General features: G+C 35.9%; 2 protein-coding genes across 2 annotated transcripts in view; both read left to right on the top strand.

Annotated features, from left to right (window-relative positions):
* The window catches only part of LOC133065885 (olfactory receptor 4C3D-like), a 38727-nt gene that overhangs the window by 5555 nt on the left and 5288 nt on the right, over nt 1-27884 (top strand). Inside the window, exon 2 of the mRNA XM_061156371.1 lies at nt 8211-8289. The gene's annotated coding sequence lies outside the window, so the exon portion shown is untranslated. The remainder of the gene's footprint in view (nt 1-8210; nt 8290-27884) is intronic.
* On the top strand, nt 9440-10357 carry LOC133067143 (olfactory receptor 4A15-like). Its single transcript, XM_061158334.1, has one exon. It carries the CDS (start codon nt 9440-9442, stop codon nt 10355-10357), a length of 918 nt encoding a protein of 305 aa, XP_061014317.1.

A 27884-nucleotide genomic window follows, 5' to 3' on the forward strand; every position in this document is an offset into this window, starting at 1 on the left:
CAGGAGACCTGGATTCAATCCCTGAGTTGGGAAGATCTCCTGGAGAAGGAAATGGCAACCCACTCCAGTATTCTTGCCTGGAGAACCCCATGGGCAGAGGAGCCTGGCGGGCTACAGTCCACGGGATTGCAAGAGTCAGACATGACTTAGTGACTAAACCACCACCACCACTGTTATACATGCATGCTAAGTGGCTTTAGTCGTGTCCAACTCTGGGATCTTCTGGGCCCAGGGATAGAACCCACATCTCTATGTCTCCTGCATTGGCAGGTGGGTTGGCAGGTGGGTTCTTTACCACTAGCACAAACTGGGAAGCCCACCATTATGCAGTGATAAAGAATTTATTCATTTTTTCTGGGTGGTGAATATTTTCAAACCCATTATAATGACAACTGCCCTGCACTTAGATGTGACACAATATTAATAGCAGTTTTGAAAGATGTAGAGACTACCAAATAAAACAATAGAATATTTCAGTCCTGGTACTAGCCAGATGGCCAAGAACAAGTTCTATTGACTTTTCTTCACCTATATTATCAGGCAAATGAATCATTGTGTGGACATTTTACTGAAAAAGAGATCTTAGTTGCGGATAAACTGATTGAATGAATAATACCATGAGCTGGCTTTATGTTTGTGGGGCATCTGCTTGGCCTGGCTCCAGTGAACCTCTGCCCCTAGGAAAAGTGAATCATTGCAGGGCAGGATGGAAATTCATTTACATGGTGATTCGTGCCTCAGTCAGCAGAGACACAGTCTCAAAGGGAGGCAGTTCAAAGGATGAAAGTCTGAATACTTTGAAATTCTGTGCCATTGGAAAATGACATCTTGATCTCTTTTAGCCCAGGTCTGTTAACCAAAGGAGAACATCTTAGTAATGATGCTTCTTCTAAGGTGTGGGCTGGAAACAGTTTACAAATTAACTTCAAGTATAGCTAAGTGAAAGGTACAGATCCATCATTTTATACAATGGCCTAGCTGACTGTCTTTCTGGTAGCCTTTTCTATGTAGATGAAATATGAATTCTTCTGCAGCCACAAGCGTGTTTTTCTGTTTAAATCTTTGGACACTTAGACCATCTGTTTTAATATTTCTTGAAAATCATTAGAAATTGTTGTCCTATTGAAATAACTCCCACTAAGTGATTGGATGATATCTAGGATAACAAGTGAAGGGGATTTGCGGGATGAAGTGAGACTGAAAGACACATGGTCATGGATTAGTTTAACAGATGAAGTTTAGACATAGGGAGCAGGAAAAATTGAAGGCAGAAGCAGAGAGGGCAACAGAGAATAAGATTGTTGGATAGCATCAATGATTCAATGGACATGAATTTGGGCAAACTCCAGGAGATGTTGAGGTATAGGGAAGCCTGGGTGCTACAGTCCATGGGGTCATGAAGAGTCACACATGACTTGGTGACTAAACAACAACAAAAGGAAGCAGGAAGCCCAGAGCTTACAGGAATGGAAAATAATCATGATAACTATTTGGATAGCGCTCTCCAAACATTCTCATGCCTGTTTGATTCTTATGAAAGTGTTGTGAGGCAAGGCGTAAAATTCTTGGAGGGGTTGAGAAGGGAGTGATTAGTAGCCTGAGCTACGAATTTAGCCACATAGCTACCAAAGGCTTTGGGCAAATTACACAAGTTCTCTGAGCCTTATCCACTTCATTAAACAATCAAGATAATGCTAGTTCCTATTTCATATGGGTTTTGTGGGACTTAAAAACTAAAAATCTTTAAGATCTTATCACAGTCTCGCAAACAACTCCCTGACACATACTGACTGACCATTGCATTGTTTTGTTTTTTTTAGGATTTGTATTTTGCATGATCAGTAAGTGACCTGACTGCAGTGGAGAGTTAAATCTGCACACCCTGAAACCCAGGGCCTTTCCCACTGCATAAAATAGACTGAAGTGTGTTCAGGAATAAGAGATAGGCTTGACTGAGTGGGAGGGACTCTTAGAAAAACATGCGGTTGACTATCATGGGGGAGGGTCTTGAATCTTAGACAGGGAAGTTGAGATGTGAACTAGTAGGCAATGGAAATTTGTGATGGATTCATAGATTCATAGTTTGGTTTGTATTGTTGTTGATATATAGATCTTTATTTATTCTGATATTAATTTCTTTTCAGATATATTTGTAAATATTTTATCCAGTTTCGTGGGCTGCTGTTGGCCTCTATTAATAGTCTCTTTGATGCAAAAAAATTAAAGTTTGATAAAGTAAAGTTTACTATTTTTTCCTTTCTTACCTGTGTTTTTTGTGTCATACTCAAGAAATCATCAATAAATGCAGAGTTATGAACTTCTATATTTTCTACTGTGTTGCATCTCCTGCATTGGCAGATATATTGTTTATCACCAGGTCCACCTGGGAAGCCCACTATTTTAAGTGTCTTTGATAAACTTTGATTTGTTTTTTTGCATATGGTGTAAGATAAGGGTTCAATTTCACTCCTTTGTGAATATAAGGCTTTCATAACACCACTTGTTGAACAAGATGTCCTTTCCTGGTTGAAAAATCACTGGGCACATATACACAGGTTTATTTCTAGGTTTTCTATTTTATTTCACTGAAGCCCAGGTGGCTCAGTGGTAAAGAATCTGCCTGCCAGCTCGGGAGTTGCAGGAGACAGGTTCGATTCCTCGGTCAGGAAGATCCTCTGGAGGAGGAAATGACAACCCACTCTAGTATTCTTGCCTGGAAAATTCCTTGGACAGAGGAGCTTCGTGGGCTACAGTTCATGAGGGTAGCAAAGAGCTGGACATGATTGAGCAATTGAGTGTGACAACAACATTATTTTTCATTCCAGTTTTATTGAAATATAATTGTTATAGGGCACTGTATAAGTTTAAAGATGTATAGCATAATGTTTTGACATATATACATCATGAAATGATGATTACAATGGGTTTAGTAAACATCCATCATCTCATATAGATATAAACTTAAATAAATAGAAATAAAATTTCCCTTTTATGAGAATTTTTTAAATTTACTCTCTTAACAACCTTCGTATGTAACATAGAACAATGCTAACTATATTTTTCATGTTGTATATTACCTCCCTGGTACTTAGATATCTTATAACTGGGATTTTGTACCTTTTGACTGCCTTCATCCAATTCCCCTTTCCCCTCTCCTGTTTTCTTTGGTAACCAGAAATATGAGCTCTTTTTCTGAGTTTGTCTATTATCTTCTGAAGTATTATTGACCTTCAACATACAAGAATGTGACTATTGACTATGTTCCCCATACTGTACACGTCATATCATGGCTCATTTATTTCATACCTGAAAGTTCATTTCTCTTATCTCATTCATCCATTTCTCTCCACAGCCACTCCCATCCCTCAAGCAGCTGTTTATTCTATTACTTTTTTCTGTTTATTTGTTTTTTGTATTCCTCATGTAAATAAAATCATAGGATATTTCTCTTTCTCTACTTTGTTGCACTTATTAATGGTTTAATACTATGTTGTAACAAATGGCAATATTTAATTTTTATTGTGGCAATATTTCTTTATATATAAACTTTCATTGCACACACCTACATACATATGTTCTCTTGATGGGTATTTAGGTTGCTTCCACAATGTTTCTATTGGAAAAAAAATGCTCCAGTGAACATAGGAGTGCATGTCTTTTCTAATTAACATTTTCCATTTTTTAAGGTAAATACTCAGGAATGAAATTGACTGACTGTGTGGTAGGTCCACTGTTGTGTAGCTCTGGGTCACAAAACAGCTGACTTTGGAGTCCCAGGGTACCAGGGCCAGTGTTGGTCAACTGGTGGGTGGAACTCCACCATCTTGGTCATGCCACACTATATGTCTTTCTCTTTATGTCAATACCATTCTCTCTTCACTACAGTAGCTATATGGTATACTTCAGAATCAGAAAGCATAATAATTTTGGTTATTTGCAATCTCCTGTGATTTTATATAAATATCAGGATGGATTTTCCTCTGTTTGCAATAACATTTTGATAGAGATTACATTGAACATGTAGATCAGTTTGGATAATGTTGATATCTTAATGATAAATAATCTAGTTCGTATTTTTTTAATTTATTTTTAAATTTTTGTAATTTATTTTTATTTACAAAAAAACAATGTCATTTATAACATTGTTCAGCAACATTTTGTAATTTTCAGTGCATAAGACTTTTGCTGCTTGATTAAGTTTACTCTTAATTATTTTATTTTCTTTGATGCTAGTACAGATGGGAATTTTTTCTTAATTTCTCCTTTGTGATCTTTATTGAAAATATAGAAATTCAGCATCCTTTCATGATTAAACAAACAAACAAACAAAAAACACCTCTAGAGCAAATTAGTCACAAAAAGATACCTGAACATAATAAAGGCTGAATAGGACAAATTCACAGGTCACAGGATACTCAGCAATGAAATTTTGAAAGCTTTTCAATTAAAATGTAAGTCAAGACAAGAGTAAATGCACCACTTCTTTGCAACATAAGTACTCCAATGAAATCCAAAGAATTCTCTAAAATTCTTTTAGAGATTTCTACATATATATCAGGTCATCTCTGAAACAAGATAACTTTATTTAGTTAATTTTTACTTAATTTTGCTCTCTGTAATAGTACTCCCACTGGTAGCCACTTTCTGCCCTTTCAATCACCTTTTAGGAAAGGACTTCAATGATTACTTTATTCATAGTAGAATTGTCCCTCCTATTTCTGCCCTCTATTTTTTTGTCTAGAAGCACTTAATAAGACTATAACTACTTTTTAAATTGAGACTGGTGATAATCTCAAAATGATTCTAAAGATATTTTTTCTCCATGGACATCTTTCTGATACTAATTCTGTGATGTGATTTAGTAGTATCTTTGCATAAATATGTACTTTTAAATGTTAGTGGAAAATGACACCGAATATAATTAAGCAAGAATCAGTCTTGGATCAATTTTGATTCTAATGATGTTAGAAGGGAGACAATGTCCAATTATCTTCACACCTACAGGGAAAAATTATACCCTTTTAGGCCCTTTCTTAGACTTGTGTTTTCCTGCATGCTCAGTTGCTCAGTCATGTTCGACTCCTTGTTTAGCCCATAGGCTGTAACCTGCTAGGCTCTTCTGTCCATAGAATTTTTCAGGCAAGAATATTGGAGTTGCCATTCCCTTCTCCAGGGATCTTCCCAACCAAGAGACTGAAACCAATCTCTTGCATATCCTGCAATAGCAGGTGGATTCCTTGTCATGGAACCACCTTGAAGTCCTTGGTAGGCTTAAAGTGGCATTGGAAAAAAAAAAGGTGTATAGCATACATATACAGGAATGTCTTTCAAAATCTTAAGTCAAGTGGTCTGGTCACACTAACATGACAGAATAAGAAAGAGTAAACAATTGAATGCTATTATAATACCTTGAAATTAGTAGGAAAAGAAGCTACTTGAGATGCACTTTCCTGGAAAATGGTTAATTGCTGTCTTATTTATTTAAACATAGGATTTGCTGCTCTTTTTGATGAATTATCCTAACATGACAAGCTTTAGTATTTTCATGGTCACCATGGAATTTCTCTTAAACAATATTTAGTGCAAATTAAAGTGCTTCCCGGTGGCTCAGATGGTAAAGTATCTGCCTGCAGTGCAGGAGACCCAAGTTCAGTCCCTGGGTGTGGAAGATCCCCTAGAGAAGGGAATGGCTACCCAGTATTCTTGCCCAGAGAATCCTATAAACAAAGTACTTATAGACAGAGGAACCTGTAGGGCTACAGTCCATGCAAAATTTGGACACAATTGAGCAACTAAGCACGAGTGGAAATAAAAATATTTTTCTGAATAGTCAGAAGATTCCACTGAGAAAATGGACAGTTAAAGAAGATATTTACTCAAGCAATGATGCAGTCTTTTGCCCTCTGTGTTCATACTGGATGAAAGAAGAGTTCCAAGTCTTTGTAAGTAACTTAAGAGCAACTCAGATTGTGAACAAGCCTTCATCAGGAAGACTACCAGAAAATTGTGGAAATTAGGATTCACAAGAGTATTGCCATCTTTATAATGTACGATATTAAATTATTTTGAAACAATTCAAACTTGTATTCATATCCTACCTTTGTTACATAAAAATATGTGCTCTTGGTCAATTAATGAGATGTTCTCAGCCTCAATGATTTCAGGTAAAAATGAGGATTAGCATTCTTACTTAATGTGAGACATTCAACTGTGGGTGTGTGATTGGAATCTACTGTGGGAGTTTTGAACTGTTGAGAGATATAATTAGAACAAGATTTAAAGAGTGTAATTTGTGCTACTTGAAGAGAATAACATCTTGAAAGGGATAATGTAAGTAGAGAGACTTGTCAAGATGCTGTTGTATAAGCAGTGGGCCAGGAAAAAGTGGAGATTGAGTGTGGGGAATGAATAAATAAATGATATATTTTGAAAGTAGAGACAACAGATTTTGTTAAAGTTGTCCATAAGTAATCTGAATGAGATGAGAGAGAAACTGTAACTTTTGTGTCTGACGAATCACAGTGCAGAGGGTACCACTTGGTGAGACAGCATACCGATGCTTCCCAGCACTGATTTACAGTGTCGTGCTGGTTTGAGGTGTGCGGCAAAGCACACCAATGGCCCTCCTCCTCTTGCCCTCAGTCTTCCCAGCATCAGGGTCTTTTTCAATAAGTCAACCCTTTACATCAGGTATTGGAGCTTTACCTTCAGCATCAGTCCTTCCAACAAATATTCAGGGCTAATTTCCTTTAGGGTTGACTGGTTTGATCTCCTTGCAGTCCAAGAGACTCTGGAGAGTCTCTTCCAGAGCCACAGTTTGAAAGTATTGATTCTTCAGTGTTCATCCTTCTTTACAGTCCAACTCTCACATTCATACACCCGGGGGGCTCAGCTTTCAGTGCCATATCTTTGTGCTTTTCCATACTGTTCATGGTGTTCTCAAGGCAAGAATGCTGAAGTGGTTTGCCACTGCCTTCTCCAGTACTTTATAATATGATATATAAAAATTATATATAAAAATATAAGTGTAGTGCATTACTATCAATCTACCTATCCATATATCTCTCTACCTACACTATATAAATCCTTTGCAATGTATTGCAGCTAGGCAATGGCATAGGAATTGTCTACTTTGGTATCTGGCTAATGAATACTTTCAGATGAATGGAATAATAGTTTCACAAATGTTTTCTTTATCCCCACTTCCCTACTAGCACCAATTTTATCAACTTGCCTTTCTGAAACTATGTGACAAACTATGTGAAAAAAAATTATCTGCATTTGAAACAGGTTTTGAATGACTTGTTCTGATATCAGCATCCATCATTTTCCAGAAATCAAATCAGATATAATCTTCAATGAAAGAGTTTAAACTGAAATAGGTTTACCTATTTTGTAGGTCATAATTTAATCAAGGAAATTTTTAGATATTTTACTACTATCTAGACTGGGCTTTTCCATTTTGGTAAAAAGGCCTAAAAAATTTTTTTTATAGCTTTTCTCCTAGAGGACAGGTTTCTCCAAGTCCTGTTCCACATGATGATTACCCTCGTGGCATCTCTAGAGGTAAAGAAAGTACTATCAAAGTTATGATTATGGTTTCCCAAGGAACTTAATTAGTCCAAAATTATCCCCGGAGAAGCACCAATTGAATGACTCAATAATATGTGTGACTTTTCAAATATAGATAAGGTGTTTATGGACCTTTTCTCTCACTTCACATGTCAGACTTTTATGAATTTAAACAGTAGACTCAAATCATGATCAACTAAGTATATGAAATTATTCTCCATCCTTCAGGAAAACCAAAGTTCAACAATGAAGAGAAAACACTCAAACTGGTTCAGAATCAAAACACTATAAATGTTAGTTCACTATTTTACTTTGAGTGGTATAAAATACATAGAGCAACATTTTTATGTAAATAATTCATACATAATTTCCATTTTTCTCTCCAGTTAAAGTGCTGATTTATCATTGGTGTTCAGAAAAAATCCTGTTAACTATGAATATTCTGAGTCTTTCTTCATAATTGAGTCAGAGTTCTTTAGGTAACAGGACATTCATATTCACATTGAAAATCCAAATAGTTTGAAAGATAATATCTTTCTGAAATACTGAGATGAATTAGATTTTCTGCAAACATGGAAAGAGTTGGTCACATGGAAAGGCAAATGATAATGAATGTATCTGACTTTTTGTGTTCACAGAGTTGGCATCAGTTATGATGGGAAAAGGAGAAAGCATCAGAGTCCAGAATATGGATTACATGATTATCTTCTTATGCAGGTAAACTGGAATTGCACTTACACACAAGATTCTGCCTTAGGCTTTCCATTTTGCAAGAGTACATTCATGGTGTGAGAATTCAGTCGTTTAAGAGTTTTCCTTTGTGATTTTCATAATCAGCCATATTAGGAATCTTTTGTGATGACTAAAATATATTAATAGTGATTCCATTTTGTAATACTTATTAGATATCTTCATGTTTTAATTCACTAAAATAAAATTTCCTTCCATAACATAAAGTTTTAATAGAAATTAATTTCAAGTGTAACTATCTGGGAATATTTTCATGAACATATATTTATAAATTTGATGTTAGATTCATTTGCTATGTTCTCTAAACATTCTTTGTTAAACTGTTCAAAATTAAAAGATGATGTAGCATCTGTAAATGTTGATTCAGTAACTTTCAAGAACCCAAGGTAAAATATCTACTTTTCTGTTCACAGGTGAGTTTCAGCATCTGATTGTATGTTTGTTGGTCATTTAGATAGATGTATTCTTCCTTTAAATATTTTTATATTTTATTTATAATTTTATTCATAGCTTATAGATATTTGTCTATTTTAGAAAGTTACTCTATGTATACTCCCTAAAACATAAATTGTTTTTCAAGCTATTAATACTTTTTTCAGTTGATGTTATTGGATCTTTCCCTAAATCTAAAACAGAAATATCAAACTGTCAAATATATCAATTTGAAATTTCAGTGATTGGTTAAGAAGATTCTTCCACTCCTGGAGTGGAGACAGTCATCCCCTTAATAAATCGAATATAAAATAAAGAAAATATTGCTTTACATTTTTAGCTAAAACTTTATTCAGTTTTTCTTTTATATAAGATATTAACTATGTTTGCAATTTCATTAGCTTCCAGATGGAAAGCTAGTTGTGGCACCTATTTTATTTAATACTGTGTCCTTTTTTCCATGTATATAAGTCTCAATTATTTGCCACTCTGTAAGATTTTTGAGATCAAGACAATGTTTTGATCAACCTTATAATATCTGCCTGTACTGCATCATAATAAACCTTAAGGTTCATTGTTTGAATGAATAAACAATTTAACTTAAGACTTCAGAAATCCTCTAGTAATAATTATATTTGAAGGTAATTTTGCCCCAAATTTTGAAATAAGACCTACAGAAGAACCTATGGAACAAAGGAATAATGTAACTGAATTTGTTCTCTTGGGGCTCACACAGAGTGTCCAGGGTCAGAGAATATTGTTTGTTGTCTTCTTGCTCATCTACCTGGTGATGATGATGGGCAATCTACTCATTATCCTGACTGTGGTGTTCAGTCCAACTCTGCATGTCCCTATGTACTTCTTTCTTGGCTACTTATCATTTCTTGATGGTGTTTATTCTACAACAGTCACTCCAAATATGATTATAGACTTGCTGTGTGAAAAGAAAACCATTTCCTTCCAAGCTTGCATGATCCAACTTTTCATAGGGCACTTGTTTGGTGGTGCTGATAGAATACTCCTGGTGGTCATGGCCTATGACCGCTACGTGGCCATCTGCAAACCCTTGCATTATTTGACCATCATGAATAAGCAGGTTTGTATTCTGTTGCTGCTACTCACTTTGGTTGGTGGGTTTTTGCATGGGGTACTTCATCCTCTCTTTGTTTACAACCTTCGCTATTGTGGCCCCAATGTCATTGACCACTTCATCTGTGACATGTACCCCTTGATAAAACTTGCCTGCTCTGACACCTACATCACTGTCCTCACAGTGCTGGCCAATGACGGGGCAATCTCCTTGGTGATCTTTACGCTCTTACTCATCTCCTATGGGGTCATCCTGCACTCCCTAAAAAATGTTAGTCAGGAAGGGAGGCACAAAGCCTTGTCCACCTGTGGCTCCCACATCACTGTGGTGCTCCTCTTCTTTGTGCCCTCTGCTTTTACGTATGTGAGACCCCCCTGTACTTTACCTATTGATAAATACTTGACTGTGTTTTATACCATTGTCACCCCTATGCTGAACCCTCTAATCTATACTCTGAGAAATGGTGAAATGAAAAATGCCATGAAAAAGCTCTGGATCAGAAAAGGAAAGTGAGGCAGCAGGGAAACATACTATCTATTTTCAAAGAAGAATTGCTCTTTCCAAGAAAGTCTTGTATGATTATTTAACTGTATTAAATTTCTACTCAGAATTAATAACCTGGATATTTTGAAAATATTTATGATTTGAATACTTAATGATCAAAATATGAATTTTAAGAATTTCATCATTTAGTAATTCAAAGTATATATTTTGTTCTAAATGTAATTTTAATATTATCACAATTTCCTATGAAATTATGTACAGTATGGTAGTGTAACATTGTCTATCTATAGATTTTTTGGTCTCTATAATAAGTTAAAGTGTAGCAAATACTGTACAGTATGGTAGTATAACATTGTCTATCTATAGATTTTTGGTCTCTATAATAAGTTAAAGTGTAGCAAATACTGTAAAATTAGTCAGTAGAAGATTTTCTAATGTTTCTCAAATACTGTAATATTTTTCAGAATTAGTAGGACACATTACAGATTTTGAAAAATAATGTCGGTAATATGGCATTAAACCTTTTGTTCATGTCTCTCCATACAAAGATCACCAATATTGATATCTGAAGCATGCATTTTAGTTTTATGTATGTAATTTTGCTTACATATATTATTTTGTTAATATTGCTTAGTATGTTAATATCAAAGTAGAATGACACTTCAGAGTTAAAAGTATTAATCATAAAAAGTCTAAGTTTATAAAGATAATCTGAATGAGCAAGGTTTATATACAGAAAAATAACCAATCTTAATTATTTTCCAGATTGTTTTATCATAATATATCAGGTGGAACAACTTTGTTTGGAATTATATTTTCATAAAGATGATCCATTAATCTTCTCAGATAATTTAAAATGTCTGGTAATACCTCTGCTATTTTTCAATATCCCCATCTCTTTTTTTGTTTGTAGTGTTTCACAGCTTTCTACAGAGATCCAGGTTCTGCCTTTCATGTGTTAAGCTTAGCATAACTCATAATTCATTAGCTTCAGACATGAATTACAGAGCTCAAAACCAATTTTTAAGAAAGATGCCAATAATATATGCCATTCTTATTCCTTTTATTAATGAGATATAGGCTACTAGGAAATAAATAGGCCAGAATATATTGTTTTACTTAATGGAGATATCCTTCATAGAGTCCTCTCTCTTTCTCGTCAAGCTTGAAATTAAATAATATGTGCTTCAAAATGATGTGATCAAAGAAATACTATGCTGCCTCTCATAATTTGTCTGGATTCATACTGGGCTAAAGCTATGGGGCAATGAGTTCTTTTCAGTAGTAAATCACACTGTAAGAAATCTCATATCCTGATTTTTATTCCAGTTACATGGAGATTTCTTATATTATCTCAAAGTCTTCTCAAACAAAATTGTTGTTTAGTTGCTAAGTCGTATCAGACTCTTTTGCAACCCCATGGACTCTAGCTTGCCAGGTTCTTCTGTCCATGGGACCATGAATACTGGAGCGGGTTGCCGTTTCCTTCTCCAGGGGATCTTCTTGACTTAGGGATCCAATCTGTGTCTCTTGCATGGCAGGCAGACTCGTTACCACTGAGCCACCAGACGACTCCCTCAAACACAATACTGTTCACAGAATAACACCAAGCATTTGAATCGATCAGAACTCAGGACATGTATCTTTCCGCTTCTGAATGTTGCTATATAAACCTGAATGTCTGTGTTGTCCAAAATCTTGCTAACTCCTTTAAAATGTGGTGGCATTTGGAGGTGGGTTTTTTCAGGTAAGGAATGTGATTAATACTCTATAAACATACTCCAAACGTTCACTTGAGCCTTCTGCCGAATGAGGAAACAGCAACAGGTGGCTGTCTACCAACCAAGGAGGTAACCTTATCAGACAGGGAAACTGCCAGCACTTTAATCTTGGATTTATAAGATTTCAAAACTTCAAAAAATAGATATTTGTTGTTTAAACCATCCAGTCTATGATACTTTTTAATAATGGCACAAAAGGACCAAGACAGAAATTTAGTTTTCAAAATTGTTTAGTTATTTCAAGTGATGAGATAGATTTGTTTGTTAATTTATTAAGTCCATGTTTATTGGTTTGTAATTGCTTTGAAGTCAGGGAAAGTTACTTCATTTTCTTTTTGTTCTTTGTTTCTTGCACAATGTATGGAACATAGAATTCCTTCTTCAGACCTGTCAATTACTTGAATTCTTAACCCATTAGAGCGAGAATTTTTACTGATAAATGTTGATTACCTCTCTCTATATATTTACTTCATTATAACATTTATGTTATAAATATGATTTTTAATATAAAAATGGTTAAGTATTATTTTACTTTTTGATTAGTTTTATCATATAATTTTTGGAAAATTCCATACCCTTCCAATGCTCTTATAACTTTTAACTTTTTTAAAAATAACTTTTTAAAACACTTAATTTTTTTCAAAACAACTTTATTTATTTTGTTTGTGATAAAGAAATAGTTTATCCCAAACAAGAAAAAATATGTATACATAATTATTAAATTCAGTGATAATTTTTAAAATTTCCACTTACTATGGTAGATTTTACACCATCTGGAAGCTTCAGTTTAGGGACATATTTTTCTCCTCCTCCTCTACCTCCTTATCCTCCTTTTCTAAATTTTAGAGTCATTTTTCCAAGTTTGAAAATTTTCTATAACATTATACTTAGGATGATATGACAATACATATTCATTTTGAGGAAAACTACATTTTAATATCTTGATTTATCATCCAGAGTAAAACAAATATTGTGAAGGATTGTTTGATGGCTCAATAAAAATTTGTAATCATCTCCATAGATGTCATGAATTTTGCTTTATGGTTTTCTTCTTTAAAAAGAGGACAACATCCACTGGATCATCTGAAAAGCAAGAGAGTTCCAAAAAAAAAAAAAAAAAAAACACCACACCTATTTCTGCATATTGACTATGCCAAAGCCTTTGACTGTGTGGATCACAACAAAATGTGGAAAATTCTGAAAGAGATGGGAATACCAGACCACCTGACCTATCTCTTGAGAAACCTGTATGCAGGTCAGGAAGCAACAGTTAGAACTGGACATGGAACAACAGCTTGGTTTCAAATAGGAAAAGGAGTATGTCAAGGCTGTATATTGTCACCCTGCTTATTTAACTTATATGCAGAGTACATCATGAGCAATGTTAGGCTGGAGGAAGCACAAGCTGGGATCAAGAATGCTGGGAGAAATATCAGTAACCTCAGCTATGCAGATGACACCACCCTTATGGCAGAAAGTGAAGAAAAACTAAAGAGCCTCTTCATGAAAGTGAAAGAGGACAGTGAAGAAGTTGGCTTAAAGCTCAACATTCAGAGCATGTTGAGCATCTGGTCCCGTCACTTCATGGGAAATAGATGGTGAAACAGTGGAAACCAGGTCAGTCTTTATTTTTTGAGGGCTCCAAAACCACAGCAGATGGTGACTGCAGCCATGAAATTAAAAGACACTTACTCCTTGAAAGGAAAGTTATGACCAACCTAGATAGCATATTAAAAAGCAGAGACATTACTTTGCCAACAAAGGTTCATCTAATCAAGGTATGGTTTTTCCAGTGGTCATGTATGGATGTGAGAATTGGATTATAAAGAAAGCTGAGCATCAGTGAATTGATACTTATGAACTGTGGTGTGGAGAAGACTCTTGAGAGTCTCTTGGACTGCAAGGAGATCCAACCAGTCCATCCTAAGGGAGATCAGTCCTGGGTGTTCATTGGAAGGACTGATGTTGAAGCTGAAAGTCCAATACTTTGGCCACCTGATGCAAAGAGCTGACTCATTGGAAAAGACCCTGATCCTGGGCAAGACTGAGGGCAGGAGGAGAAGGGGACGACAGAGAGTGAGATGGTTGGATGGCATCATTGACTCAATGGACATGGGTTTGGGTGGACTCTGGGAGTTGGTGATGGACAGGGAGGCCTAGTGTGCTGCGATTCAGGGGGTCACAAAGAGTTAGACACGACTGAGTGACTGAACTGAACTGAGCTGATGATCATAAAGAATTTCCATCTTTGGTACAACAAGGACTAGCTCAAAATATTTTGACAGTGTCTGAATTTAGAAGATGAAGTTGACGATCTGATGAAACCCAGGCAGCTAGAACTCTGAGAGTGGAATAATGTGCATTATAGACCCGTAGACTTAGTGGGAAGGGAAGAGAGAGAAGGAGAAAACAACAAGAAGAGAGAGAGAGAGATTGAGAATGTTGGAATATTAAAGAGGATCCTATTTAATTTGTAAATAATTTGAAAATATTATACTATTCCTAGACTTTTTGTTTAATTACAGTATATATAATATATAGCATATACAGTAACATATAATATAATATGGCATAGTTGTATAATATGATATGTAAATATAATTTAAATATATTGTTTATGTAATATATTTGCTATATAATTATCCATCTATCTACCTACACTATATATGTCCTTTGAAATGTATTACAATTTTGCCATGGAATAATATATAGTCTACTTTGGTGAAAGGCTGATTAACACTTTGAGATGAATGGAATAATAGTTCCACAAATGTTTTATTTATCCCCACTCCCATACAAACACTGATTCTATCAACTTGTCTTTATGAAACTATGTGACAAACTCTATGGAAGATTTATCTTCATTTGAAGTTAAATGACTTGTTTTGATATTAACATCCTTCGTCTTCTGAAAATCAAGAAAGATTTCTTCTCCAAAGATAAAGTTTAAACAGATTTGCCTATTTTGTCATCATGATTTAAACAAGAAAGTTTTTATTACTATACATTTTATTTATGTCAAGACTTTTCCCTCTTGGTAAGATGATCTCAAGTTGTTTTTGTTTGTTTGTTTGTTTTATAGCTTTACCCTTAGAGGACAGTGTTCTCTAAGTCCTATTCTTAGTAAGTAAATGTTAATCATTCAGATGTGTCTGACTCTTTGCAACCCCATGGACTGTAGCGTGCCAGGATCCCCTGTCCGTGAAATTCTCTAGGCAAGAAAACTGGATTGGTTTGCCATTCTCTTCTTCAGGGGATCTTTCTGACCCAGGGATCGAACCCAGGTCTCCTGAATTGCAGGTAGATTCTTTACTGCCTGAGCCAGCAGGGAAGCCCCAGTCCTATTCTACATGGTGACCACCCTTGATCATTTCTGGAGGTAAATGGCGTGTTATCAAAATTATGACCAATGTCCCAACAAATTTAATTAGTCAAGAATTATCCTTGGAGATGTGCCAATTAAATGCCTCAATAATATGTGCCCTATTTCAAATGTATATAAGGTGTTCATGGATCTTTTGCCTCATCCCATATGTTAGACTTTTATGAATTTAAATAGGAGACTCAAAACATAATAAATTATGTATATGGAGTCATTATCCATCCTTCAGGAAAAGCAAAGTTCGACAATGAAGAAAAGATATTAAAACTGAGAATCAAAATGCTATAAATGTTACTTCACCATTTTACTGTGATTTGTATAGAATACATACAGCAACATTTTTATTAAAATAATTAAGAAACAATTTTCCGATTTCTCTCCAATCAAAATGTTGAGTTAACATTTGTTGGTGTTTAGGAGAAATCTGACAGCTATCAATATTTACTCAGTTGGTAAAGAATCTGCCTGCAATGCAGGAGACCCGGGTTCATTTCCTGGGTCAGGAAGATCCCCTGGAGAAGAGAATGGCAACTCACTCCAGTATTCTTGCCTGGAGAATCCCATGGGCAGAGGAGCCTGGTGGATTACAATCCACGGGTTGCAAGAGTCGGACACGACTTAGCGACTAAACCACCACCACCACCATCAATATTTAGGACCTCTGTTCACATTAAGAGTCAGAATTCATTAGCTAACAGAACATTAATATTCATTTTGAAAATAAGAACAATTTGAAGGTAATGTTTCTCTGAAATACTGAGGTGAATTAGATTTTCTGAAAACATGGGAAGAGTCGGTCACATGGAAACAATTCAAAGTAAAGTGATGCTGCATGTACTTGGCTCTTTGTGTTCACAAAGTTGGCACCAGAAATAAAGGGCAAAGAAGAAAACACCAGAGCTCACAACGTGGACTGAATGGCTGTCTTCTTATGCAGGCAACCCAGACGTGCGTTTATACACAATATTCTACACTAGACTTTTTATTTTGCAAGAGTACATTGGTAGGTGTGAGTGTTCAGTCTTTTAAGAGTTTTCCTTTGTGATTTTCATGATCAGTAGTGTTAGGAATCTTTTGTGACTTCTAAACTATGTGAAAATTGATTCTATTTTATAATACTCCTTTAGGTATCTTCACATTCTAATGCTCTGAAGTAAAGTCTCTTTCAGTAAAATGAAGTTGTCTTAGATACTAATTTCAAGTGTAACTATTTGAGGATATTTTCATGGGCAGATATTTGCAAATCTGATGATATTTTCAATTACCGTGTTCTATAAACATTCTTTGTTAAGCTGTTAAAATTGAAAAGGTGAGGTAGCATCTGTAGACCTTGATCCACTGACTTTCAACAAACAAAGGTAATACTTGTAAGCAAGCAGTTGCTGCAATTTCTGCCTTTCTGTTCACAGGTGAGCTTCAGCATCTTGTTTTATGTTTGTTGGCTATTTAGATGCATTCCTCCTTTAAATAGTTGTTTATATTTTATTTATATTTTTATTCATAAATTTGTAAGCTATTTGTCTTTTAGTTATTAACTCTATGTATATCCCCCAAATGTAAATCAATTTCCAAACTACTTTTTTCAATTGATGTTGCTGTATCTTTTCCTAAATCCTAAAGAGAAAATTCAATTTGTCAAATATATATATTTTAAACTTCAGTGATTTGTTAAAAAGATTCTTCCACTCCTGGAATGGAGACAACTATCTCCTTAATAAATCAAATGCAAAATAAAGAACATCTTTCTTTACATTTTAATTAAAACTTTATTCATTTTAAAATTTTTATATAAGGTATTAATTATAAATACAATTTCATTAGCTTCCAGATGAAAAGAGACTTGTGGCAACACATCTAGCTAATAATTAAATTGTCCTTTCCCAACATGTATCTTAGTTATTTGCCACTCTGTAAGATTTTGAGATTCAAGACAATGTTTTTATCAGCCTTTTATGATAATGTCTGAAACTACTGAATCATAATAAAGCTCAGTAGTTGGGTGAGTAAACAAACTATCTTAAATTTCAGGAAGTGTCTAGTAATAATTATATTTACAGGTAATTTTTTCCAAAACTCTGACACAAGATACACAGAAGCAATATGGAACAAAGGAACAATGTAACTGAGTTTGTCCTCTTGGGGCTCACTCAGAGCCTCCACGTCAGAGAACGTTATTTGTTGTCTTCTTGCTCATCTACCTGGTGATAATGATGGGCAACCTAATCATTGTCCTGACTACGGTCTTCAGCCCAACTCTGCATGTCCCGATGTACTTCTTTCTTAGCTACTTATCATTTCTCAATGGCATTTCTCAATAAACTCAATGTAGTTTATTCTACTACAGTTACTCCAAATATGATTATAGGCTTACTGTGTGAGGAGAAAACCATTTCTTTCCAAGCTTGCATGATCCAACTTTTCATAGGGCACTTATTTGGTGGTGCTGATATAATACTCCTGGTGGTCATGGCCTATGACCGTTACGTGGCCATCTGCACACCCTTGCATTATTTGACCATCATGAATAAGCAGATTGATATTCCGTTGCTGCAACTTACTTTGGTTGGTGAGTGTTTGCATGGGGTACTTCATCCTCTCTTTGTTTACAACCTTCGCTATTGTGGCCCCAATGTCATTGACCACTTCATCTGTGACATGTACCCCTTGATAAAACTTGCCTGCTCTGACACCTACATCACTGTCCTCACAGTGCTGGCCAATGATGGGGCAATCTCCTCGGTCATCTTTACGCTCTTACTCATCTCCTATGGGGTCATCCTGCACTCCCTAAAAAATGTTAGTCAGGAAGGGAGGCACAAAGCCTTGTCCACCTGTGGCTCCCACATCACTGTGGTGTTTCTCTTCTTTGTGCCTGTATTTTCATATATGTGAGGCCTCCTTCCACCTTACCCATTGATAAATACTTGACGGTGTTTTATATCATTATCACTCCCATGTTGAACCCTGTAATCCATACTCTGAGAAATGGAGAGATAAACAATGCCATGAAAAAACTCTGGACCAGAAAAAGAACATGAGGTAGCAGGGAAATGTGTCACTTGTTTTCAGAGAAGAATTGTTCTTTCCAGGAAAGCCTTGTATGGTTATCTGTATTAAATTCCTATTCAGGATTAGTAACTTGAACATGATGAAAACTTTTATTATTTGAATATTTCTATTGATCACAATTAAAATGTTCATAACTTCATTGTTCAAAATATGTATTTTGTTTGAAATATACTTTTGAAGATTATTACAGTTTTTTTATGTAAATATGCATAGTTGTGGGGTATAATACACCTCTATGGAGGCTATGAATTTATGTTCTAGGTGATGGAAAGACCCTGGTACTGGGAAAGATTGAAGGTGAGAGGAGAAAGGGATGACAGAGGATGAGATGGTTGGAGGGCATAATCGACTCAATGGACGTGAGTTTGAATAAACTCCGGATGTTGGTGATGGACAGGGAGGCCTGGCATGCTGCAGTCCATGGGGTCACAAAGAGTTGGACACGATTGAGTGACTGAACTGAACTGAACTGATATGATGAGTTAAGGTAAAGTAAATACTGTAAATTTATTTTAGCTAGTGGAAAATTTTATCTTGTTTCTCTTTCCAATAGTACAATTTTGTTTTGGAATTAATGGAACACATTACAGATTTTGAAAAACACTGAAAGTAAATTTTTTGTTCACTTCTCTGCACACAAAGACAGCTAATGTTAATATCTGAAGTATGTGTTTTACTTTTGTATCTATAAGTTAGTTTCTTAACTGAAAGTGTTTGTCTCTCAGTCATGTCTGACTCTTTGTAACCCCATGGACTGTAGCCTGCCAAACTCCTCTTTCCATGGAATTCTCCAGGCAAGAATACTGGAGTTGGTTGCCATTCCCTTCTCCAGGGGATCTTCGCAACTCAGGGACCAAACATGGGTCTCCCACATTGAAGACAGATTCTTTACAATCTGAGGCACCATGGAAGATTACATACATTATTTAGTTAATATTGCTTGACATGTTGGTGTCGAAATAGAATGATGTTTCAGAGTTTTTAAGTATTAATCATAAAGAGTCTAACTTGATAAAACATCTGAATAAACAATGTGTAATTACAGAACAATAATCAAATCCTACTTACTCTCCCAATTGGGTAATCACTATATCTCAAGTGGATTACCTCTGATTGGAATCACATTTTCATAGATATTCCATTTATCTTCTAATATAGTTTAGAATATCTGGCAATACTTCTGCTATTTTTTAATATTCTTGTCTCTTTTTTTTTGCTTATGGTGTTTCATAGCTTTCTATGGAGATACGGGCCTTGCCTTTCATGTGTTAGCTTTAGCACTATCCACCAGCTTCAGACATGAAATAGAGAGCTCAGTTCAGTTCAGTCACTCAGTCATGTCCAACCCTTTGCAACCCCATGTACTGCAGCACACCAGGCCTCCCTGTCCATCAGCAACTCCTAGAGTTTGCTCAAACACATGTCCATCAAGTCTGTGATGCCATCCAAACAAATCATCCTCTGTTGCCCCTTTTCGTCCTGCCTTCGATCTTCCCTAGCATCAGGTTCTTTTCTAATGAGTCAGTTATCTCCATCAGGTGGCTAAAGTATGGGAGCTTCAACTTCAGCATCAGACCTTCCAATGAACATTCAGGACTGATCTCCTTTAGGATGGATTGGTTGAATCTCCTTGCTGTCCAAGGGACTCTCAAGAATCTTCACAAACACCACAGTTCAAAAGCATCAATTCTTTGGTGCTCAGCTTTCTTTACAGTCCAGCTCTCACATCCATACATGACTACTGGAAAAACCACAGCTTTGACTATATAGACCTTTTTCAGCAAAGTAATGTCTCTGCTGTTTAATATGCTGTCTAGGTTGGTCGTAGCTTTTCTTCCAAGGAGCGAGTGTCTTTTAATTTCATGGCTACAGTCACCATCTGCAGTGATTTTGGAGCCCAATAATATAAAGTAAATCACTGTTTCCATTGTTTCCCCATCTATTTGTCATGAAGTGATGGGTCATCTTAGACTTTTTGTTTTTTGGATGTTGAGTTTTAAGCCAGACTTTTCACTCTCCTCTTTCACCTTCATCAAGAGGCTCTTTAGCTCCTCTTTGCTTTCTGCCACAAGGGTGATGTCAGCTGCATATCTGAGGTTATTGATATTTCTCCCTGCAATCTTGATTCTGGCTTGTGCTTCATCCAGACAAGCATTTCGCATGACGTACTCTGCATATAACTTAAATAAGCAGGGTGACAATATACAACCTTGACGTACTCCTTTTCCAATTTTTAACAAATCCATCGTTCTATGTCCAGTTCTGTTACTTCTTGACCTGCATACATGTTTCTCAGGAAGCAGGTAAGGTAGTCTGGTATTCTCATTTCTTTAAAATTTTTTCAGAGTCTGTTGTGGTCCACACCATCAAAGACTTTCACGTAGTCAATGAAACGTATCTTTTCCTGGAATTCCCATCCTTTTTCTATGATCCAGCAGGTGTTGGCAGTTTGATCTCTATTTCTTCTGCCTTTTATAAATCTAGCTTCTGGAAGTCCATGGTTCATTTACTGGTGAAACCTTGCTTGAAGGATTTTGATCATTACTTGCTAGCATGTGAAATGAGCACAATTTTATGGTAGTTCTAACATTCTTTGGAATTGCTGTTCTTTGGGATTATCATGAACATTAACATCTAATCTATTAAAATGATCAAGTTTGCAATTGCAGGTGTGAATGGAACATTTCTACAGAATCTGGCTTAAATGATATATGGTTCATTTTGTTTTGTAACTGTAGAAAGGAGAGGAGTGTAACCTAGGGCTAAGGATGGGAAGACTATTGAGTAGATGTTGTTTCTACTTTAATACCAAACAGAGGATTTACAGAGGGAAACTAAGGCCAGTGATTGTATCTCAGGGGCTGCACTAGGGACTCAATGGAGTGAGAAGGTTAATGAGGCATGCATTATAAATTGTCAACATAAAACATGGAGTGTGTAGAACTGAAGGAGAAAATGCAAGGCAGTCTGGTGTTCTCAGTGGATAGAATTGTGTTGGTTTGTGAGTATATTTAAAGCTTGTTTAGATACTACTTTGCACTTCTTATCAAGAATCTGTCCTGAAGATCAACTATCACTTGATTATTTCTAAAAAATGCAGAAGTAAATAAGTTTTTTGTAAAAATTAATGACAAATACATAAATAATATTTGGATCTATTGCATAAGGATATTTTAGTTTAATTTGGACTTTTAATTCACTGAAAATATTAGGCATTAATTGAAGGGAATGAGTTCACTATTGTTCGAGGGAACTATGAGGCATATATTTTGATAGATTCTCTGTATAGCTTATTCATTTACCTGCAAGTATTATTAGAGAAGTTTATACTCCATTTTCTAAAAGAAAAAGATGAGACTCAATAGAGCTACAGAGATGGCAATGGCACCCCACTCCAGTACTCTTGCCTGGAAAATCCCATGGATGGAGGAGCCTGGTAGGCTGCAGTCCAAGGAGTCGCTACGAGTTGGACAGGACTGAGTGACTTCACTTTCACTTTTCCCTTCCATGCGTTAGAGACGGAAATGGCACCCCACTCCAGTGTTCTTGCCTGGAGCCTGGCGGGCTGCTGTCTATGGGGCTGCACAGAGTCAGGCACGACCGAAAGGAGTTAGCAGCAGCAATAGGGCTGAGCAACAATATCAAGCTTTACAGAGCAGCTTCCTCTGCTCCACCCACTTGACAATACTGCTTATTGTCATGATGTGGAAGTAGCAAAACACAGATTGGATCATTAACCATATATTAAAAACTTTATTCCCATATTTTTGTGGTGGGGCTTTTTTTCCTCTTTAGCCCTCTGTTCATCCCCATTTTCTAGGTTACTTTCACTCTCTTGATTATTCTTATGTTAAAGGAAAGTCGCCTGACCCTCTTTTTTATCTTGCAGACATTCTATCCGTCATGCACATCCATAGCATATCCTCCTGCATTTAAATGGTTGAATTTCAAAGGAAGTCATACTCGGGCAAAAAAGACATTTACAGTAAAACAGAACTCAATCACTGAGGAGATTGGTATTTGGGGCATGCAGTAGCACCTTAAAGAGCTAAATAGGTGCTCTTTCCATACAGCTTTTCCCATTGTTATGACATAGTGTTAATATTTATTACTGGAAAAAAATACTCCATTGCCACTTCAATTTAGAAAATTTTGACTTATTTATCAAAAATAAGTTCAATCCATACAGTGTGCCAAAGATTTATGAGGAGTGGATATCAAATAGTGTATGCTTAGTCGCTCTATCGTGTCCAGCTCTTTGCGACCCAATGGACTATAGCCCGCCAGGCTCCTCTGATCATGGGGATTCTCCAGGCAAGAATACTGGAGTGGGTTGCCATGCCCTCCTCCACGGGGTCTTCCCAATCCAGGGATCGAACCGGTGTCTCCTGAATTGCAGACAGAATCTTTACCAGCTGATTTATAGAGCTTGAGTAATGCAAATATGGGCTATATTTGTTCAGAACTGGAATTCCAGTGGTGAGTAGATCGATGATAAGCTAGCAAACAACAAAGCTAAAAGTATAATTTTGTTAATAATGAGTAAGATTAAAAGCATTTTATTAGAGTTTGATACAGGAGAGAAGAATTGGATATAGATTTGTGTAGTTGTTTGAAACACAGCTAGAATTTCAGTTTGGCCTGAGTTTATACTGCATTATGCCCTCCCCTTTTTAAAAATAAGTAGGTTATTTAAAAATGTTCATTTGAAATGGGGGCAATAACTCTCCCAATTAGATAACAATAGTTTCTAGGGATTAAACCAAAATATCCTTACACAATAGATCCAAATATTATTTATGTATTTATGTCATTAATTTTAAGTAAAAACTTATTTCTCCATTTTAAAATTTCTTACTGTTTTTACATATAGCACATGGATATAAATAACCCACATAAGTAGGTAATATGTTTGTAGGATTACTATCTTCAAAGGACAGATAAATAAGGGAACAGAATGTCTAAAAACACCTTTAGAAACCAATAGTGACAAAAAGATTGAGGAGTACTGCCCTGGTTTGTCTAGATAGATCCATCAACCGTGAGGTTCACTTTCAGTAAAGCTGAGAGGCTCCTCCTTCTCAGGGGAATTCCTGAGTATGTGCTAACCTGTTAGCGAGCCAGTTGTAATCTGTGAAGTGTATTGTAAATTGATGTGTTCTAGAACTGAAGACAGAAAAATAATAAAGGCTATAGCCGTAAGTATTTCTAAATTGAAAGAATGTCATTTGATACTACTCCTTATTATGCATTGAGAAGCAATTTGGTTCTTATTTTCTAGCTAAGGAACATTTTCAAATCCCTTATAATGATGACTATCCTGCAGTTAGATGTGACACAATGTTGATAATAGTCTTGAAAGAATAGAGAGCATTGGATGAAGCGATAGATGAATTCTTCCCTAGTAGTAGCTAGGTGACTGAGAACAAGCCCTATTGATTTTTCTTCAGCTGCGTTATCAGGCAAATGAGTCATTGTGAGGCCATTCTTCTATTCAAGAAGAGAGCCTACTTATTGAACAAATAATTGAATGGTTAATACCAAGATCTGGGTTTCTATTTGTGGGGCATAGCTTGACCAGACTCCAGTGAAGCTCTGCCCCTGAGAAAGCAGATCATTGCAGAGGGTGATGGGAGTTCACTGAATAGTGATTAGTGTCTCAGTCAGAAGAGAAACAGACTCAAAGGGGTATAGTCGAGATGATGCAAGTCTTCACGTTGGAAATGACATTCTGTGCTCTTTTAGCCCAGGTTCTATTAAAGTAGAACATCTCTATATGATGTGTTTTCTAAGGCATAGACTAGAAACTTTTCACAAATTAAATTCAAATATAGCTAAGTCACAGACAACAGTTCCATGATTTTTTAAACAGCTTAGTTGGCTGTCTTTTTGGCAATGTCTTTTATTTAGATTAGGGACTTTCCTTGTACCTCAGTTCGTAAATAATCTGCCTGCAATGCAACAGACCTGGGTTCTATCCTTGGGTCGGGAAGATCCCCTGGAAAAGGAAATGGCAACCCACTCCAGTATTCTTGCCTGAAGAATCCCATGGACAGAGGAACCTGGCAGATTACAGTCCATCGGGTCACAAGAGTCAGACATGACTTAGCAACTAAGCCACCACCACCTATTTAGATGGTGGCTTAGTCAGTAAAGAATTTGCCTACAACGCAGTAAACCTGGGTCCAGTCCCTGGTTCAGGAAGATCCCCTGAAGAAGGGCATGGCTATCCACTTCAGTATTCTTGCCTGAAGTATCCCCTGGACAGAGGACCCTGGCAAGCTACAATCCATGGGGTCGGAAAGAGTCAGACACAACTGAGTGACTAACACTTAGCTGGCTGTCTTCTTGGCAATATTTTCTATTGAGATGAAATTTGAATTCCTCTGCATGGTTTGTTTCCTATATAAATGCTAGACATTTAGAACAAGTATTTTAATTATTTAAAATCCTTCAAAACTCTGGTCCTATAAAAATAACTCCCCACTAAGTGATTGGATGATTTGCTCCCATTTTGGCCCTGATTTACTTGACTAATGCTTGGATTTGCTAACTGGAAACTCTGGTTTGTCATGATTCCTAACTCTTTTGTTCAGAACATTTCTTGTCAGTACATGCTGGATGGAACCATACTTTAGATTACCCTGACATGATCCTAGGAATTTTAGTTACACAATTTCTGCCTTCTACATGTAGGAACCATCAGGTAACTGGGCTTTAAAGGTCACAGAGATGATATGACACTAAGTTTTTGAGGTGATTTTAGAAACTTAATGAGAATAATAATTTGAATGACTATTATGAAATCATTGAAGCAGCGGGATCATTTATATACAAATCTTGCAGGGCAAAGCCAATTCTAACTTCTTGTTTAGTTTCCTTTGTTATTATAATCATGCATAATGCTCAGACTCAGAGAATTCTGCCCTTCTGCTTGACTGTTAAGCTAAAATGCCTTTGTTCAGAACCCTGTGCATCAGTAGATGGTAGAAAGAAATTAATACATCTTCTGCCTGAGGCTTGTCATTCCAGGAGATATTTGCAAGATTAATGGCCTTTTTTACTTTGTTTCCTCATCTCCTCCCATCTCTGATCTATAAAAGAACCTGGCATCCAGACGCTAATATAATGTTTTTGTTTTTGAGACATTAGATTGCCATCTTCTAGGTCAGCCAGCTCTCCAAACAAAGTTATATTCCTTGCCTCAACATCTCTAGTTCATTGACCTGTCCTGTAGTGAGCAGATTGAGCTTGGACTCGGTAACACAGGGACAATTATATTTAAAATGTGTCAGTAGTTCATTTGCTTTGTCTATATAAACCAGTTGTAGCCTCAGGATGAAGAGTTTTGAATTATCAACAAATTTTAGCTTGATTTATTCTTTTCTGGAAAATAACAAAAATAAGTGTCTACTTTTTTGTCTCTACCCTGATCATGAGTTGAGCAAATATAACATTGTGTTTATGTTTCAGCGATGTGTCTTAGAAAAAGGAGAAACAGGCTTATCTAGTATGTATAGAATAGTTTTAGAGAGATTTTCTGTTTCCCTCCTTTCATATAGTTTTCTGTGTGCACTTTATGTACATTTTTCTTTACTCTTGTACTGATTTCCTTTGCTTTATTTTTCTAGTAATCATCTTTGAGAAAGACTTTATGTGGTGTTTTTCTTTCTGTTTTGATGAGTTATTGATCCTAATTATTTAATGAAACAACTAAGTTGGATTACACACACACAGACATACACATATCACACAAACACACATGTAACCACACACATTTATTTGTGAGCAGCTGTGTCCACAGGGTTCGTGTTGGTTCTGAGGGTGATACTGATAATCTGCTCAAGGATGGGGTGGTGGAATCATGAAATATTGTTTAAAGATCAAGCCCCTCCTTCTGGAAGCATTCCAAGGAAGCATTAAATTCTGTAGCTCAATCAGTAAAGAATCTGCCTGCAATGCAGGAGACCCAGGTTCGATTCCTATGTCGGGAAGATCCCCTGGAGAAGGAAATGGCAACCCACCCCAGTATTGTTGCCTGGAGAATCCCATGGGCAGGAGAAGACTGGCGGGGTACAGTCCATGGGGTCACAAGAGTCGGACATGCCTTAGTGACTAAACCACCACCACCACAAAGATAGTAATTTCCTTTCAGAGAAAGTGCTACTGCAAATAATTCCATCTCAACTCATCTTTTAAGAAAACACAGTGGGTTGGGAAGACTTACTACCAGAAAGAATCTTCTAAAAGCCTTTCACTGGAGACATAGTCTGTTGATGATGCCTATGCTCAGGGCACGGGTCTTCTGAGGAACACAGGGCATTGTTGCTCCTTAAAACTTATGAAACAAAAGCTCTCCTAAATATACTACTATTACTTTCCTGCTATCTAGGATTTTGTTGAATAAATCATTTAGTTTCATGAGAAAGCCAGACACAAGAAACACATATCAGCTGTAAAGGCAGCTTCTTGAGTTTAAATCCACTTACAAACTGTATAGTGTTAAGAAAATTATATTTCCCTTTTTCTCAGACTTAAAAATGTGTCTCAGTATAGCTAATTGTGAGTAAAAAGTTAGAAAACATGCATAAAGTATTAGCAAAGTGTCTGGAACATGGTACATTGCATGTACTAAATAACTTATTATTGTTATTAGTGTAATATAGATATGTATGTAAATTATGTCATTCTGTATAGAAATTACACTGCATTTAAATTTATCTAAAGACCAATCATAAATGTATCTTTTATGTCATCAATAAAATTATATGAATGAAGGATTGAATGAATGCATATCAAAATGAGATTTTTTTAAACTTTGTATTTGGTCAATATGTATTCAAAAATCACAATATGTAGAGCTGTGAAGACTGTGGGGAAAATTCCTACTTTTCTGTTCATGGGTGAGCTAAAGCATCCTATCACATATTTGTTGACCATTAATATGTAATAGTCATATTAGTATGTTTACACATGTTAATGGACCATTAATATGTAATAATTATTACAATGGACCAATAATATTAATGGACCATCAATATGTAATCTTCCTTTAATTGTTTATATTTTTATTCATTTTACATTTATAATTTTGTTAATTGCTTAGACATTTATCTATGTTAAATATTAACTCTGTGTATACCCTCTAAAATACAAATCTTTTCCAAACTAGTTAATTGATGTTGTAGTTTCTTTTCACAAATTCCTTAAAATGATGACATTACTAAATATATTTATTTGGATTATCAGTGGTTGGTTAAGATTTTTCTACCATTACAATGGAGAAAATAATCTTCTTAATAAA

The sequence above is a fragment of the Dama dama genome, chromosome 12, assembly GCF_033118175.1.
Source record: "Dama dama isolate Ldn47 chromosome 12, ASM3311817v1, whole genome shotgun sequence".
Lineage (NCBI taxonomy): Eukaryota > Metazoa > Chordata > Mammalia > Artiodactyla > Cervidae > Dama > Dama dama.

What these genes read in the sequence shown, in the direction of transcription:
- LOC133067143 (XM_061158334.1), top strand. Translation starts at nt 9,440, where the DNA reads ATGGAACAAAGGAATAATGTAACTGAATTTGTTCTCTTGGGGCTCACA.